The following is an 18,418-nucleotide window of genomic DNA, read 5'->3' on the forward strand; positions in this document are numbered from 1 at the left end:
AAACACATTTTCACCATTTCACAGCACAGCACCCATTGCAGACTATTAATTTTTCTTCATAGCAATGTTCTGTTAATGTCAGACATCATATAGTTTAGCATAAGGACAGCACTTTATGAATTCCCTTAAAGGAATATTGGGGGTTCAATACAAGTTAAGTTCGATCGACAGCATTTGTGGCATAATGTTGATTACCAGAAAAATGTAATTTATCTTGTCCCCTTTTATTTAAAAAAGCACAAATTTGGGTTACAGTGAGGCACTAACAATGGAAGTGAATGAGGCCAATTTTTTAATGTTAAAATACACACTGTTTCAAAAGTATAGCCACAAGATGTAAATAATATGTGTGTTAACATGATTTTAGTTAAAAAAAAAAATAAAAAAAAAAGTGCAAATAGCCCATCTCGTTGGCAGAGGCTATTTACAGTAACTCTGCTCAGACCAAACTCAAGACAGCCACAACAGATTTATTTGGGGTCAATTGCTGATCAAATGAAGGCGGGCATATTTGAATTTTTCGCGATGGGGCAGAGACATTAAACTGGTTAACGGGTTAGACATTTAGTGTATTAAGAGATTGGATAACTAAGTGACTATTTGCACTCCAATAATCTGGTGGAAACACAGGATTTTACAACAAACTGCTGTAGTAGCTCTGGGTATAATTACGGAATGTGTATGGATTGTCGCGCTGGAGATCCGGGTTCGAATCCCACTTCTTGACATATTTTTTCCCATGTCTCTACTCTTAATATTTCCTATAATACTACTTAAAGTAATAAAAGTGATTCCTTGCAGTAATTTGGTCACAGTGAAGGTCGGGGAGTTGAGAGAAGGATTTGATCCGGATCAAATTAACCAAAGTTTACTGTAGTAATATTGTAGTAACCATGTTTTTTTGGTGGAAACTATAGTTTTTATGTACTAACCAGTGTTACTAGAGTAATTTGTTGTTAATAGTAGTTAATAGTAACCATGTTTAATTTTGTGGTTACAATGATTTTATTAGAAAAATACCATGGTGATAACATGGTTACTGTAGTAAAACCATAGTTAATTTTTATAAGGTAGGGTTAGGGGTTGGTGTAGGGTGTCTGTGGGACTCCAAATAAACACAATAAAAATGCTGCAGTGATGCCACTATACTGTATGTTAGTATTTAAACAGGAGTGTAAGAGTATTTGCCACTATACTAAACTGCCACTAAACTTAAGTGCAAAAACGCTATTTGCATTTAGTCTAAAGAAGATGCTTTTTGTTGCTTTTTATACTTAATTTAAATAGCATCTGCCAAATAATATTGCTTACTAACCATCTCTGTCTAAAGTTATATCCAATTTTACAACTTCGTTGCCATGATGACGTATCACTGTAAACCTTGTAATCTGGCAAAAACAATTATGATTTAACAAATTTACAGCTTAAATAATACATGAGTTTTAACAGAAGAATTAATGAAGGTGCTTTTATAAAATTATAAGCTTCACATTTCTGTTTTTAAACCCTCCAATAATTAGCCCTATTCACTTCAATTGTAGATGCCTCATTGTAATTTAAATGAATCAACATTACTGTGTGCCACAAATGCAGTTAATTGAGCTTAACTTGTATTAAACTCTGAATATTCCTTTACTAAAAATGTTTTACTAAATTGCTACTAAAGAGTTATTATATTAACCATTTATTTAAAAAAACAACATTTTGTCATTTTGTTTTTGCCGTCTTTTTATAAAATCAATAAGCCATGAGAGTTTGTGCCTTACTCTGATTTTACCATGGTAAAGGGGTTTTAAGAACACCCTTTTCCCACAGTAAAATCACAGTTATGCACGTCCCCTCATTTTTATTTTACTTTTTGTTTTGTCAATGAAATTGATCACAATTTGAATTAAGTGAGCGTACTACATGGTGGAAAGAGTTTATAAGTAAACATACTGCACTTTTACTGAACTTTTGTATGTGTATATTTGTCGCATTGTCTTTATGTATTTAATGACCATGAAGAAATGTTATTTGCCAAGAACAAATTGTATTTTATTGTGCTTGGTGAATAAATCCTGTAAAATGTAATAGAAAATAACAACATGATTCCAGTCTTAAAATGAAGGTACAGGTCATCTGGTGTGTATTATATTTCATAAAGGCAACAAAAAGCATAACAGCACATATGTTGCTTAAAGCTGATCCCCCGTTGTCGATCTGTATGACGTCTTTAAAAGCAATCTGTTTCTCTCACTGAAACACAATAGGCTTTTCATGTTTTCTCTGTCTCTTGCCTTTATCAGCAGAGTGAAATAACAACCAGGTAACACTCTGTCCAATTACATTCTGACCTGCTGAATGACGACAACTCTTGCACTTCTTTAGACCAATGTAAATGGAAATTCCCTCAATCATGAATTTTTATGCATTTGTTTAATGTTAAATATGACTTGGTGTTGCCTATCGGTGCTCAAGATAAAATGCAGATGAGATGAGCAGTGCTCAGTCTCTCTCAAGTGTGCTAATTGAGGATGCCATGTAATAATGTAGAACTCATGGACTCTACATCTCTATTAACGTCCAAATCAGCTTTGCAATCAACTAAAGTCATGATCTGCTCAGCAATGTAGCTTTCTAAAGGTCACTCTTTGTAAATGATAAAAGAGAAACATGCAAAGACATTATTTCAGAGTGCACTTTGATAGTAGAAGAGGAGTTGACATTGCTGTTTAAGATGTGAGTAATGCATTTTCTGCACATAGTGGTTAAAGATCTGAGCTGGTAACCAAAGGGTTGTAGGTTTAAACCTTGCAAGGGTAATCAATTAATTATTACTATTCTGCCTATGAGCTAAACAATTAACTACAAGTTCAGATTTCCCATGATGATGGAAAATCGGGACATGTCAGGAAAATTTAAAATTGGGTCTGAAAATGTCATGGAAATTTCTATAATTAAAAAATGTTTTGTTCTTCTCATAAATACTTAATTGGCTAAATATTGCTCCTGTGTAGTGTCAGGGTGCTTTCACACTTCATCAACAACGAATGTGTCAAAGGGATTTTAAAATATGAATACGAATGTGTCTTCAAGGTCCAATTTACCTCTGTGGGTGTCGGAAAAACTAACTTTTACAGTGACAGCAAAACACCTAACTAGCATTTTCACGTAGTAAAAGGGTGGTATAGACTCACATTATAAAAAATTACTATCTGTGCTCTCACACATATTCCATTTTGATCGACTCTTAGCTTCAATACAAACAGGAAGTTAGATGACATAATCCAGAAGAGTGGAGCACTGAAAAGTGCCTGGGCTGAAAAAGGTCAAAAATACCCTCATGTTTTTGTTTTGTTAGTTCTTGTCCTTTGTAGGCTGTAGTTGTGGTTTATTTTGGTAACCTGTGTTATTTGAGTTCTATTAATAAAGCTGCATTTAGATTCCACATCTCCATGTCTCCAAACTGCCATCATTACAAAAGGACTGACCATAATATTGATCCAGCAGCTCAAATGATTGCTCTCAGTAAAGAAGGGCTTTCTATAATGGACTATTCTATTTGTTTTTTGGAGATTGCATGCCAGACTGATTAAGATCGATAAGAGCCTTAAATCTATTTATTGGACTGGACTTAACTACTACGGGAATGTAGATTTACCTGACATGGGGGATCTCAAATGGAATAACTATGGGGGTATTTATAGTTGGTCACTTCATGCGTTTTTACTGATCGGATTGCTATCCGGTTGAATAAGCACATTCCATTTACACTTGGCCACATCAACGTGTCTCCGCCACGGGGATATACTGATCTTGAATTCCTGCGCTATACAGTATATGCAAGTAAAACAGAGTTCACTTCCATGATTATGCAAATGGCAGGCAGCGAATTTAAAAGATGTGATTTATTATTTGATTCCAAGTGACTTTGCCCTACCCCGCCCCCTTCCCCCACGTGCTGTGTATTTTTCACCTCTCTACTTGTCATAGGTAAGATATGTCCATGCTCGTCAGCTGTGCTCATTGTCAGTGTTTAGTTTCAGTTTCTTCAGTGATCTGCATCAAATAAATGAAAAAAAGTTAAATCTCTCCTAAAATGTGCATCCGTTTCTTAATTTGTTATTATTTATTGTGCAACGCGAGCCCTGTGCAAATACTCTGTTGACGTAGCGCTATTTAGGTGGAGTAAAGTTTGCGTATGTGGCTTGAACAGCCAGATGCATTTACACTTCACCGAGTTTCGTCTGGAATGTTTCTTAAGCCACCTCCAGAGGGTGGTGAGTGATCGGATTTATATCCGTCTCAAATCCTTCTTGGAGGGCATTTAAACTTGGTCTTTTTATTATCGGATAACAATCCAATCAGTCAAAACGCATGAAGTGACCAAGTGTAAATACCCCCTATGTTAGCCTTACGGTTAAGAGTTTTTACACTCAATACAAGATTGCCAGTTCTTCCATACTTAACTCAGACCTGAAGCCTGCACCCACACCTGCCATTGACGAGGTCACGTTCGTCCCAGTGCTGGCGCCAGAGTCCCCAGCAACCTTGACCTCGCCCTCTTCCGACTCCCCTGGTGCTCCACCTGAGATCCCTAGTGTGCTGCAGCAACCGTGGTCTTTTGATCCACCATCACCTCCTTGGTCTCCTGATCCGCCCGGTCCTCCTTGGTACCCAGGTCCATTGCCTCCACCTAGGTCTCCAGTTTGCCCACCGGATCCCCTGTGGTCTCCTGGTCATTCATGCCGCAGCCGTGGTCTCCTTACACAGCCGCCCGCTCCATCGCCGACACCAGCGTGGTTTACTGCCCGCCCCATGTCTGCCCTGTTTTCTTGCTCCTGTGTTGACCGTCAGAAGCCGCGCATTAAAAGGTGGGCTCTGTCATATATGGGATGTTCCCTAGCATCCAGAAGTGGGTGCTAGGTTTATTGTACTGTATGCCTTTTATTTTAAAGTCTTGTCCTTGTTTCCTGGTTGTTTCCTAGTCTTGCTAACCATGTTAGTCTGTGTGTATATAATGCTCTCATGTTTTCTGTTTCTTTTACAGTTCTTGTCCTTATAGGCTGTAGTGGTTTTTTTATTTTGGATGCCTGTGTCTCGTGTTATTTTAGTTCAGTAATTAAAGCTGCATTTAGATCACACATCCCAGACTACCATCATTACATGGTGTGAATGCTGCAACCTGTTAATATGGCTGCCAAAATGAATATGCGTCGCTTACGTGTTGCAGACGTGAGATGTTTAAAACAGTACCTTTGGATAAAAGCTGCTGGAAAACCAATTAGTAATGAGGGTAATTCTTAACATCTCTTTTAGCAAATATTTATGTGCTTGCTATTACATTTAATTTGCTTATGGCTTTGATGTGCAAATAATTTAATCTAAATTGATTCAATGACCCAGTGTAGCCAGGAAATTTGGATTTTGTCTGACCCTGAACTGCTTTTCCTAGTATTTCCTTTATATATTTTCAGATTCTTCCTTACTATTGTGCCTTGGTTGACAAAATGTGTCCATGACATTGTAACCTTTCTGTTAGTGTTTGCATGGCTACATTACGTTATCGCAGCAGTTATCACACTGACGCACAAATGGTTTTCAATTACTTTGTTTATCAAAAGGTGTTTTTATAAATGGAAGAGAGGACAATACAGCAATATGTGTAGTAATTGACCACTTGAGACTGTACCATGTAGAATTAGGTCAAGGGTGCACACACATGCACACACTTTAGTAGTTTTTAGTTCATTTTTTTTAATCTACATATTCAGATGCAGACCACTTCTTTTAAAATCTTGATTTATATTCATGCTTTAAAACAGAGAGGTGTGCAATTTCATATGCTTTGTTCAAGGCAGAATTAAAGTTCTATTTAATTTACAGACTGTTAGTTACATAAACTGTAATGCAGTGTCATGTTTTTGAGTCATTATTTTTTAGAAGCTGTGTTTTTATTGGAATAATTACTAACCTGTGATTCAGTTGTTCAATTATGTTCTTTTAAATTTGAACAGATGTGTAATTCCCCACAACCCTTAACTGGTGTGTGTTAATGACAAAGCTAACTCACCATTCATTTAAAAGCAAATTACTTTTATCTCTAGTTTACAATAAAATGGCACACCGATATACCAGTTTGACTACTGCTCGTAAGAGTGTTTTTATTTACTAGTTAAAGAACATTTAAATGGTTAGAAAGTTATAAATATGTTCCTCTGTTTGCATATGCCATAGGAATGCCAGTCCTATAGGGGTGGTCCTGACTGCAGTGGTGGGTTTGTCCTACAGGATAGCTATTGCGTATGAGGGGTAAGTCTAAATTTTTTTACCATAATCTATATGCTGTGTCAAAAGAGGATAATGAAATAGTGGAATTTACCCTGAAGGAATAGTTCATCCAAAAATGAAATTTCTCTCATCATTTACTCACCCTCATGCCATCTCAGATGTGTATGACTTTTACAAGAACTTTCAGAGGAATATGTCAGCTCTGAAGGTCCATTCAATGCAAGTGAATGGTGACCAAAATTTTAGACTTCATAAAGCACATAAAAGCAGCATAAAAGTAATCCATACGACTCCAGTGGTTTTAATCCAGATCTTCAAAAGTGATATGATATGTGTGGGTGAGAAACAGATCAGGACAAAAAAATGTCCACTTTCAGCAGCCCTCCTAAGTTTCTTCTCTACTAAGACTTTTTTTTTTTCTTTTGTTTTTGGTGATTGGCATTCTTTGTGTATATCACCACCTATCGGGCAGGAAGTAGAAATAATAGTAAAAAAAAGGACTTAAATATTGAACTGTCCTTCCCCACACCAATAAAAATGCTTCTGAAGACATGAATTTTACCATATGAATTATTTTGTGATGCCTTTCTGTGCTTTCTGGAGCTTCAAAGTTTTGGTATCCTTCGACTTGCATTGTATGGACCTACAGAGTTGAGATATTCTTCTAAAAACCTTAATTTGTGTTCAGCAGAAAAAAGACAGTCATACACATCTGGGGTGGCATGAGGGTGAATATATTAGAGAATTTTCATTTTTGAGTGAGCTAGTCCTTTAAGAACAGTGTCTTTATACAGTATTTAAATGAATATGATTCCTAATTTTTGGTGTTTCCTTTTTTTTTTTTTAAGGTGTACATTTTTTATGCTAAAATACTTTTCCCTATCCCAGTTTAATATGCAGAGACAACTATAAGTAAGCCAATTGTAGGTTAATTCCCCCTGTAAAGTGTGTATACTGTGGTGAGCATCCCAACCAACCCAACACATCAACATTGGCATTAGTTTTGGGCAGGACTATCAGTTTGTCCAGCCAAAGTCAGATGGGGGACGTATTCTGGAAACCTGCTTGAAAACAGTGGCCCAGAAATGACACCATTCACCTTCAATGTAACTTGTTTTGTTTATATTTAAAATGTTCAGAGATTTTAAATATACAATTACATAACAAGATTATTCAGGTTTTGGGGTTTTTGAGTAAACAGTTAAATTTAAGTTCTAGGATAAACTTTGATTGTGCTATTTAAACACACATTTGCTCTTATTTCTTCTGACAGTGATAATAACAAGGAATAAAAAGAGATATCAGTTCAGAGTTTGAGACACGCTCTTTAAAAAGTTAAAAAATCATGCAAGAGAAGGTCAGCCCACACAGCTCATCTACTGCTGCAATAAAAGGTTAAACAGAAAGCCTGATACCTTTCCTCCATGGCAACAGGTATAAATGCTGGGCTAGATCTCTCAAACACACACACACACACACACACACACACACACACACACTGTAAAGTCTCTATGGTGACAGGAGCTCGTCAGTGAGCTGAACTTTAATAGCACCAAAACAAAAACAACAACATATTATAAGCAGTCTGGCCTGAGTGTGCAGACTGATAATGATAGAAAACCTAGGAAGAGCTGTCTAATACAGAAAGTTAGACAGCACACACTGTCTCCCACACAAACACTGGGTGTTGTTTTAGCCGAAAAGGTGAAAAAAAAATCCACCTGTAACTGTCTGGACTGTTCTGTTAGTGTAATCACAGTGTGCTTATAAGACTTCCTCCATGTGGTTTATTTATGGGTTGCATTGAACACGAATGAAAAACGAATATGGGCACTAGGATGGGCCTTGATCTACTAAACTTTGGGACAAGGGTTCACATAGCAGCAGAATATGGTTGTTAGTCCTGTATGAGAGTGATTAATACAGTTCAGTCATGACCATTCTGTGAATAATATTTTAAAGATCTGCTTACGCTGCTGTTGCTGCAGAGCAAGGACACAGACTTGATGCTGCCAATTACATATTACACAGCCATGCTTCATCGAGCACATAAGACATGATATTGCTGTCGTACAATTAGACATACATAAGACATGCTGCATTGAAAAAGTGAGACCTGTTGCTGCACAATTATACATACATACAATCCCCATGAAGCAGATGAGACAAGTGATGCTGGGTAGGAGGAGGTTTCAGAGAGAAAACTTGTAGAGCACTGAAGTGAAAGTGGCTTTCCTGCAAGTGACTGAGGCAATGTAAATGATAGACAAAAAGAGCACGCAAGTAGATTGATTTAACAGATTACATGTCAAAGGACCTATCAGCTTGCGTCATGGAACATGCTAACCAATTGTTTTAACAGATTACATGTCAAAGATTACAGGTACATGTCGAAGGACTTGTCGCTTGCGGCCATGTAGAGTTTCATGACTGAACTTAAATAATTTATTGTACGTTCACACACATTTAGATTATAAATGAGAATGACAATACACTCAGAATCAGCCTCAAAATACAGTTGTATGTCTGTCTACCTTTTGAAATATCCTTCATGCTGGGATTGTGCCAATGATGCATTCAATTTAATAGGTTAAATATATATTTTTTCTATGTTTGGATCATTGTTCATGATCCAGACAGTAAAATGTCCATTGCTGTACACAAACCAGTTAGATGCTGTGCAGATGTTTGAGGAAGAATGGTTTGGCTGTTGTTTTTTTTCTCTCTGGAAACTCATTCTGTTTAAATGTTCCTCCAGCATCTCATTCCTAATCTATATTCAGCCACTATATGTCTCCTTCCTCCTTTTCAGTGCAGACATAGAGGTCTGAAAACAATCAGTTTGTCTTTACAGTGTGATGGCATTGGGACTAATGAGATCAGTTGGCCTTAGTCAGGGTAGATGCCATATTTAATCAGCAAGAATGAAAACAAGACTTTAAGAGATAGCAGTACAGTACTGTCTTGAGAGGAATCGATTGTGTAATTTATTTGTACCTGTATCAGCTCTCTGCAACACTGCATCTGGATTTATGCCCAGTTAAAACAGTCTTTTCCATCATTTGATTGTCATTTTATTAATTACTGCTGCCATGATCTGCTAGCACAACATTAATTTTGCCAGGCAAATATGTGTTTTGTGAATAAGCTCAATCAGTAATGAGCCTAATTTACATTAAGAGGCATGTTTACACTGAAAAGACAATGATTTAATGTAAATATGGCACTACGCTTTTTCAGCGCATTTACAGCCTGGTTAAAATGGAATCCGGTGATTAGTGTAGAAGACACTAATTTTTGTTCTGAAATACCATACACAAAAATGGAGCAACTTTGAGAGTATTCGCCCCTTCACATCTTCGTTTTTCAATGCTCTGTCAGCCGAACAGTCGACACTAAGGTACACAATAGTACAAGCCATTTAACGGACTGTGCATCTCTCCCTCACAGCTATGATTTAATTCATGTTTAAATTAAATACGCCATCTACTCTGAGGTCTACAGAACTGTGATTTTTAACACTTCTGTACACACGCACACAGATAGATGTATACGCTGGGTGCCAAACACAGGCTGGTATACTATAATGGTCTTTACATTTACATTCCATCTGTGTGCTTACTTGTCATATTTGCAGACCATTCACGGAGGAGATGTATCGACAGATGAGCCAGCGCTGCAAGCACAAATAGAAATCGAGCGTGTTTAAGGATGACACCAAACTTCCTGACTCATGGATACTGCTGACACTGCTAGATCTTAGATAGGCAAATGGAGACTTGTGGATGGAGACGGGGGATGCCCATCAATTTCAAATGTAACACTGATGCATTTACAACATCCAAATGACGTGGAACTGTGGTCATGACCTGTGTTACCCTGAACAGGGTACGGTTACTTATTGATTTGTAAATGATCACAGCTGAAAACTGCACATGAACAATAATTTGAAACTGATATGTGGAAAATTCATTGACATATACAACTCTTACCGCAATTTTTTTTAAATTTAAAAATAGAAGGCAGACTGTGAATGCAATGACAATCTTTGATGGTAGCAATCAAATATTTATTTTTTCTGTATCTGTCCAATCTGTAGTTTGTTCTTTTTGACATCATTTATCATAACCATAAAAGATGCAATTGTTGTTGTAGTTTTTCCATAATCCATTCCTTATGCACAGTAAATCCAGGTTGAAATCAGCTATTTTATGGTCTATTTGTTGTATTGCAACGAGATTGTAAAGCTTTGATCTGTTTAACTTGAATAAGTATTGGATAAGTACGTTCTCCTCAGTTTCCTTCCAAAGGTCATATAAATACATATCCTGATGAACACTTATGTTCTTTTTCTTGCCAGCCTTAATGGTACTGGTATCCAAAACCCCACTCATAAATCTAATGTTATACAAGACATTGCTTATTTAATATACACCAATCAGCCACAACATTATACTTTGTCAGTTCAAACCAGTCTGGCCATTCTCTGTTGACCCCTCTCATCAATAAGGCATTTCCATCCACAGAACTGCCACTCACTGATTTTTATGTTTTGTTTTTGGCACCATTCTGAGTAAATTCTAGAGACTGTTGTGCATGAAAATCCCAGGAGATCAGCAGTTACAGAAATACTCAAACCAGCTCGTCTAGCACCAACAATCATGCCACGGTCCAAATCACTAAGATCACATTTTTTCCACATTTTGATGGTTGTTGTGAATATTAACTGAAGCTCCTGACCCATATCTGCTTGATTTTATGCACTGCTGCCACACGATTGACTGATTAGATAATTGCATGGATGAATGTTGGTGCCAGATGGGCTGGTTTGAGTATTTCTGGAACTACTGATCTCCTGGGATTTTCACACACAAAAGTCTCTAGAATTTACTCAGGATGGTGCCAAGAACAAAAAAACATCCAGTGAGCTCAACAGAGAATGGCCAGACTGGTTCGAACTGACATAGTCTATGGTAACTCAGATAACCGCTCTTTACAACTGTGGTGAGAAGAATAGCATCTCAGAATGCGGGTTGGTGCTGTTTTGTTGGCACGAGGGGGACCTACACAATATTAGGCAGGTGGTTTTAATGTTGTGGCTGATCGGTGTATGCAGTTACAGTAGTATAAATTTGACATCACTTCTACAGAACAAATTTCTGCTGCATTACCTAATCTTACAATCACTTATCAAAAGAAATAGCTTCTTAATAGTATAAATATTTAGTGTCACTTGCTTTTGCACCTACCTAGGGTTAGGGATTTGAACAAACCCGTAACCATTAAATTTCAGCATGTAACTTATCTTGCACCATCTGTGCTATAGACATGATACTTCAAATTGTGTTGCGTTTTGTGATTTACATTGAAGGAGAGACCTGAGCCATATCAAGTGACTAGAATATCATAGAGACTTCGGGGCGGGCCAGTAAGAAACCACACAGCAATCACCAGAAGAACCTAGCAACCAATCAGAGCAGCTTAGCAACCACCCAAACATCATGGCAGGGTGCATGAGCAAGCACCATTTACATTTTCTTCAGAAAATTTAAAATCTAGTTTGCACTTGTTTTAGTTCTAAAACAACACAAAACTCAAAATTCTATCAGATCTCTTATTCAGTGCATGGCACACACAGCCACATCTTAAAATTGGTGCAATAGCTCTTTTCTTTTCTTATCAGGGATCATATTCACAAAAACCACAGTTACAAAAGAACAGACTCTGTCTCTCACAGGTTTTGGTGCTGCTGCAGCAATAAAGGATCTGAGCTTTATCCCATGAGCCATCTGGTATTTATTGTCGTCAGCATTATGGAGACACACTGCTTCTCTCTTGCAACAGAACCAATCAATCTTCACAGAAACAGTCTTGAACTCCGTGCAACATCACTGATGTGATATCTCTAGTTGACAATCTCACTTGAAAGAATACTTTACGCTTGCAGACATTACATAATACAAGCACAGACAGGACTTTGTTTTCAAAACAAAGTAATCAATCTGAGTTGATCCATTTATTTATGCCCAAAGTCAATAATTCATTTTCTGAATTTCTTATTATATATAATGGAAAAAAGATTAATATCTAATCATAATATACCTATTTGCATGCAATAATATTTCTTATTATTATGTATCAACTTGCCTGCCAAACCTGCTCTTTGTTGGCTTACATTTAGTGTTTGGTTCTCTTTCTTAAAGGAATGTTCTGGGTTCAATACAAGTTAAGCTCAATTGACAGCATTTGTAGCATAATGTTGATTACCACAAAAATGTGTTTTGACTTGTTGCTCCTTTTCCTTAAAAAAAAAAAAAGCAAAAATCTTGGTTCCAGTGAGGCAAGTCCAATACGTAAACTTTAAAATACTCAATGTTTCAAAAGTACAGCCACAAGACAAACAGTATGCGTATTAACATGATTTTAGTGTGATAAAATCACTTACTAACCTATTATACCCTTACTAGGACAAAAATTACTGAGTGCACCTTTAAACACTCAAAATAATTCATTTAAGATGTACTCATTTCCATTTCATAACAAAATTCCAATAAGTTAGAAAGTTGAAATGGGTCAACTTTAATAAAATTATTCTTTTTTTTTTAAACTAATATTTTAAAATATTAAGTTCTATTCATTTAATTTTTTTAAATCATTTAAATAAACCATCATTTAAAATGGAAGAGTGTATTAATAATACACTCAACAGAATTAGACCCAGAAGACACTGTTAATTTAGTGTCTAAGGTTTTGCTTCAGGACCTAGATTTTACATTGGACATCAAGTGGCGACCCAACACTGTACCAAATGTGTTTTTCATCCTTAAAATTGAACATTGAAATGTATTAATGTTACCATGAGTTGCATATGCTTAGAAATATGCAAAAAATAATTAACATTACGTAGTCTGAATAAAAAAATAGACCATTTTTGTAATTGCATATATTTTGTATGTGGTTTCATTAATTCGCTGCACCAAACACATTGTGGTCGACACAAACAGTTTATTCTTTTTGCACGTGAAACTGTATTTAATGTATTCTGGGTCATATTTTCTTTTACCTTGAGTAGTTTTATTTATGGTTTTGTCAGCATGTCACACAACCATACAGGCATCTGACTTATTTGGTTAGCTTCTACTAAGTAACAGACTCTGCACCAAAATGCAGTAGAGTTTGATGGGATGCACGGCCTTTGACGTCACCAACAAAAGATATGGGACGCGTTTTCTCCTCCCTTTTAAAGTTTGCTAAGCATATTGATTTTGCTATCATAACTATGCACAATTATATGGTTAATTGAATTTTATTATTTGCATTTTGTATTGTTTTTCCCTGCTGTCAATAACCCATCAGAAAAGACCTGTGACCCATTTATGGGTTAGGATCCACCAGTTGAGAACCTCTTCTTTATGTTACTGTACAAGCCTTGTATGATTCTGACCTTATTTCACCTCAAGTATGCACCATTTGTTCATAGCAGCTTTACAATAAACTCCATCTCCACTTTCTATAGATTTAGACATGGCTTAATTGACTTTTAATAAAAATTATGTTACATTTTTTATTCTGTCTGCTGTTGCATTCTTTTTCTCCCTTCCCTCATCATACCGTGTTCTCTAATACACTTATAGATTAACAGACATCTGACATACATACACACACACAAACCTCTCTCTCTCAGGGTCATTAGAAATGTTAGGGCTCAAGGTCTGAACCTTTGATTTAAACCTGCAGGACTGCAGGGGTAAGGACCTCCTCTATTTCTGCTGACAAATGCAGCTAGCACTTTAATTGCTGGTCTCATGACCATTTAATTAGTCATTTAGCCATTATTCAGACCTTGGAAATACTGATCAATTTAAATTCCTGGGAAAAGCAAGTTTAACACAATTATAATGCCTATGCTAAGACCATTTACTCTGCTGTACGAAACTTTTTAAGTATATAAAACCACTGTGTATGGGTTATGATGTAAATGTAGTACTCAGGAATAATATGCACCACGTTACAGTAGGTCAAGTGTGTGATAATAAGAAATTATTCTGATGTCATTGTTGATGAAATATAGCACTCCAGGGCTTCAGGTAAGCTTTTCGAAACAACATTTAAATGTCAGATTGTAGAATAATATAATCAAAGTTCTTTATCACTCAACAGAGGTGAAAATTCTGTATGCAATGCATAGGGACGCTTAAGGGGGACCCCCAGGAAGACGAAAATGTTCAACCCCCTAACCCCAGAAGACGAAAGTTGGAAGGCCAATGTAGGTATTGCATACATCTTCAAAAATGGGTAGTTGCGCCCGTCGCTGATCATGGATGACTTTCAGAATGTGTGTTGGTTTTTGCACAGCTCCTGCATTTGTTTTTCCATGTCGTTTTTCTCATTTTCTCTCTTTCTTTCCCCATCATTCATTCCCATTATCCCTTCACTAGCTCTTTGTGCTGTGCATTGGCTTTCATCCATTCTGTGTGCAACTTTGAAACTCAGATCTACCGCTGCTTTTTAATGCCACCAACGCACCATGACATGCCACGACAACGTGCAAATCAGGCCACATATTTGAGGATGATGGAATCAATGGCAGCTGCATGCTGTGGTATTTCTCGCCCTTCACGCTGTTGTTTAAGCCCATTAATGAGCTTCCAAACCAGGTTTTTAGACTCTTTTGGTTCTTGGCACTTCTGTTCCAAAGAAAAACTTCATTATAATCACATGCTCTTTTATAGTTGCTCTTTAGGGAAAATTCATCAAATTGTCATTTAACGCTTTCCTTTGCCCTAAAGAAACTCTTTGATCTTCAAGGCAGTATTGCTGTCTTCACCAATGCGTAAGCAAAGTTGTGTAATCTCATTACAAAGTAATTAGTTACTGTCATCTAATTACTTTTTAAGTCAAAGTAGTTTAACACATACTCAAACAGACTTATCCGTTTTACTGAATCCTCCCGTGTTCATATTACTCAAAAATGAATGTAACAAAGTTAATTTAAATTAACAGAGTTGTTTCAAGAAAAAGTATCTTGGGCATGGGTAAAAGTTTTTTTTAGTCTAGTCCGTAATGCTCTTACTCATTATTAATTATTTACCCTGGTAACACTTTACAATATGGTTCCATTAATTAACATTAGTTAATGCATTAGTTATCATTAATATACAATTTACAGTATATATTTTTGGGGGGCCTGGGTAGCTCAGCGAGTAAAGACGCTGACTATCACCACTGGAGTCACGAGTTCGAATCCAGGGCGTGCTGAGTGACTCCAGCCAGGTCTCCTAAGCAACCAGTTGGCCCGGTTGCTAGGGAGGGAAGAGTCACATGGGGTAACCTCCTCATGGTCGCTATAATGTGGTTCTCGCTTTCAGTGGGGCACATGGTGAGTTGTGTGTGGATGCCACAGAGAACAGCGTGAAGCATCCACACGTGCTATGTCTCTGCGGTAACACACTCACCAAGCTACATGATAAGATGCGCGGACTGACAGACTCAGACGTGGAGGCAACTGAGATTCATCCTCTACCACCCGGATTGAGGCGAGTCACTACACCACCACGAGGACTTAGAGCGCATTGGGAACTGGGCATTCCAAATTGAGGAGAAAAGGGGAGAAAAAAAACTATATATTTTTTTTACAGCATTTATTAATCTTAGTTAATAAAAAATACAATTGTTCAATGTTAGTTCATACTGCATTAACTAATGTTAACAAATACAAGTTTGGATTTAAAAAAAATTATTAGTATGTTTTAATTAACATTAACTAAGATTTATAAATGTTGTAAAAGTATTATTCATTGTTAGTTCACGTTAAGTAATGATGTTAACTAATGTTAAATTGAAGAGGACAAATCCAGCAACACTTGTTAGAGGGAGAAATGTATTGAAAAAACCAACGTGTTTCAGCACACAAGCCTTCATTAGGGTCTACAAAGTTAAGACAGAGCAGATACAAAGCAATTTCAATTGTACTAATTAAACAAATAATAGGTCAATAAGGCCTTGTTCAGACTGCCACTAAAAATCCGATTTTTTACATATCCAGGTTGTATCCAGAAGAGTTTTTGATAGTCAGGACAGCAAAAAAAACAAATGAAATCTGATTTTTCCGAATCTGATTCAAACCACATCGGGAGGTGGTTTCAAATGTGATTGAAATCTGATTTTTTCAGATGCGTCTCAGTCTGGATGCTCTAGCTGCTCAAATCGGATTTCAAATGGTCTTTTGCGTCACTCTTAACACGACACACAACGATGACGTCAAAAATCAGTGACTGCAGCACGGAACATCACAATATTTACCAGTCTCCTCCATCGCTGAGTTTTTCTTGTGCGACGGAGGAGTTCTGCACCGCAAATGGACAGGGCGCTTATTTGGAGAGCGAGATGATGCGCCTCCATTTTTCCCACATCTGTTTTTAAAGCATCGTCACGTGGGTATGCCTACGTCATTACCAAAGCAACCCATGCAGATAGGTTGGTTATGTCTGAATGCGCAAATCTGATTTGATCACTTGCAATTAAAAGTGCAGACAGTCTGCCTGAAAAGAACTGATTTGAGAAAAAATCAGATTTGCCTACAATCAGAACATAGCCTAAGAAAACCACACCCATCAAATTGCACATCATTAAGGTTAAGTTAATAAGAAACAACTTTATACAAGACCTGCAAATATAAAGCCCATACACATCAAAATGTGATACACAAGAAAAAACACATAAAATGGTAAAAATTATAAAAATTAATTTATTACAAACTCTTCATTCATACCTATAGGTGATAAACTTTTATTTATTTTTTTATTTTTTTATCCAAAATGCCTCCCGTTTTTTTCTCATCTGATCCATATCACCACCTTTTGCAGAAGGTTTTATCACTTCAATGCCAAAGAATAAAAAGGAGGATATAGGGTTGTTAAATTCCCTAAAGTGCCTTGCTACAGGGTTAGTCAAATGAAATCCCCTCTTCTAATGGCACTTCTCTGCTCTGTGATACAGCCTCAGTCACCATTCACTTTCATTGCATGAAGAAGAAAAAAAAGAGGCAATGAAAGTGAATGGTGACTGAGGCTATCAGTCTCTAATACTCTGCCTGACATCTACGCTCCACTGAAATAAGAGCACATCGTCTCTTTTGTGAACAGTGCTTGATGAACTAATGCAAAATTATTTACTTTATAAATATTATATGCATGCACAGATTAGGTAAATGTTTTCTTATACAAAATAAATAAATAAATAAATAACAGATCTGTCTTAAATCTGTTAATGTGGCTGCAAAAGCTGCAAAACTGCAAAAGATCAAGTATCTCGGTACATGAGGGCTGGGATGCATTTTCTATCTATAAGCATTATAAATGCATAAAATTGAAATTATTCTCAATCATGAATCTTATAATGGGGATTCTTTATAAAGTTGAGCTTGAGTCTCTCAGATTGACACTTGCGCCGCTGTGTGGTGAGGTGAGGTAGAACACAAGTCTAACTGACAACTGACAACACAAAGAAACGAAGGAACCGTTTCATCCAAAATTATGAGCTGCCGTTGAACCTCCAGCCCATATTGCATTTATTTTTGTACTCTTGTTTACTTGTGACTCCTTACATCCGGGGTTGTCTTGTTACCAAAATTCCAGGTCTTCATATATATATATATATATATATATATATATATATATATATATATATATATATATATATATATATATATGAATATATTTAATGTTTATTTTTGAATTGACAGGACCGGTTAAACACTGACGACACAAGTTGTACAAGATGCGCCTCTTTCCGTTCCCAAGTTTGCCGTCAAGTCTAAACATGAACAAAACCAGAACCCAGTGCATCATTAACCCCGTCATTACGCAGCATTTGCAGTTAAGTTTTAAACTAGAATATGTTATATCTATCATTTGTTACGAGGCGTGAAAGTACTTTTTTCTGAGCCAGTATGTTTTTTCTGGGCTTAGCTGTACCATCGAACGTAGTGCACACGGTTGATCCACACAAACTGACGCATCAGTTGGTCAGCACCGAGTATACCCGCATCTCAATCGCGAGCGCAGTGACGCGCTCAGGAGGAGGAGCTCAGAGGGAGTTTAAATAGCCGCTCTTCAGCGTGAAAAGGTTCAGAGGCACTCACGGC

The 18,418-nt window shown here is 36.8% G+C and overlaps 1 protein-coding gene across 2 annotated transcripts in view; it reads left to right on the forward strand.

Moving 5' to 3' along the window:
- The window catches only part of LOC127426636 (phosphatidylethanolamine N-methyltransferase-like), a 121,853-nt gene extending 110,736 nt beyond the window's left edge, over nt 1-11,117 (forward strand). For both annotated transcript variants that reach the window (XM_051673565.1, XM_051673566.1), the window contains 2 exons: nt 6,220-6,294; nt 9,911-11,117. In XM_051673565.1, coding sequence (XP_051529525.1) covers nt 6,220-6,294; nt 9,911-9,965 — 130 coding nt within the window. In that variant the 3' untranslated portion in view covers nt 9,966-11,117. The remainder of the gene's footprint in view (nt 1-6,219; nt 6,295-9,910) is intronic.
- Nucleotides 11,118-18,418: the final 7,301 nt, after the last annotated feature.

The sequence above is a fragment of the Myxocyprinus asiaticus genome, chromosome 36, assembly GCF_019703515.2.
Source record: "Myxocyprinus asiaticus isolate MX2 ecotype Aquarium Trade chromosome 36, UBuf_Myxa_2, whole genome shotgun sequence".
Taxonomy (NCBI): Eukaryota; Metazoa; Chordata; class Actinopteri; order Cypriniformes; family Catostomidae; genus Myxocyprinus; species Myxocyprinus asiaticus.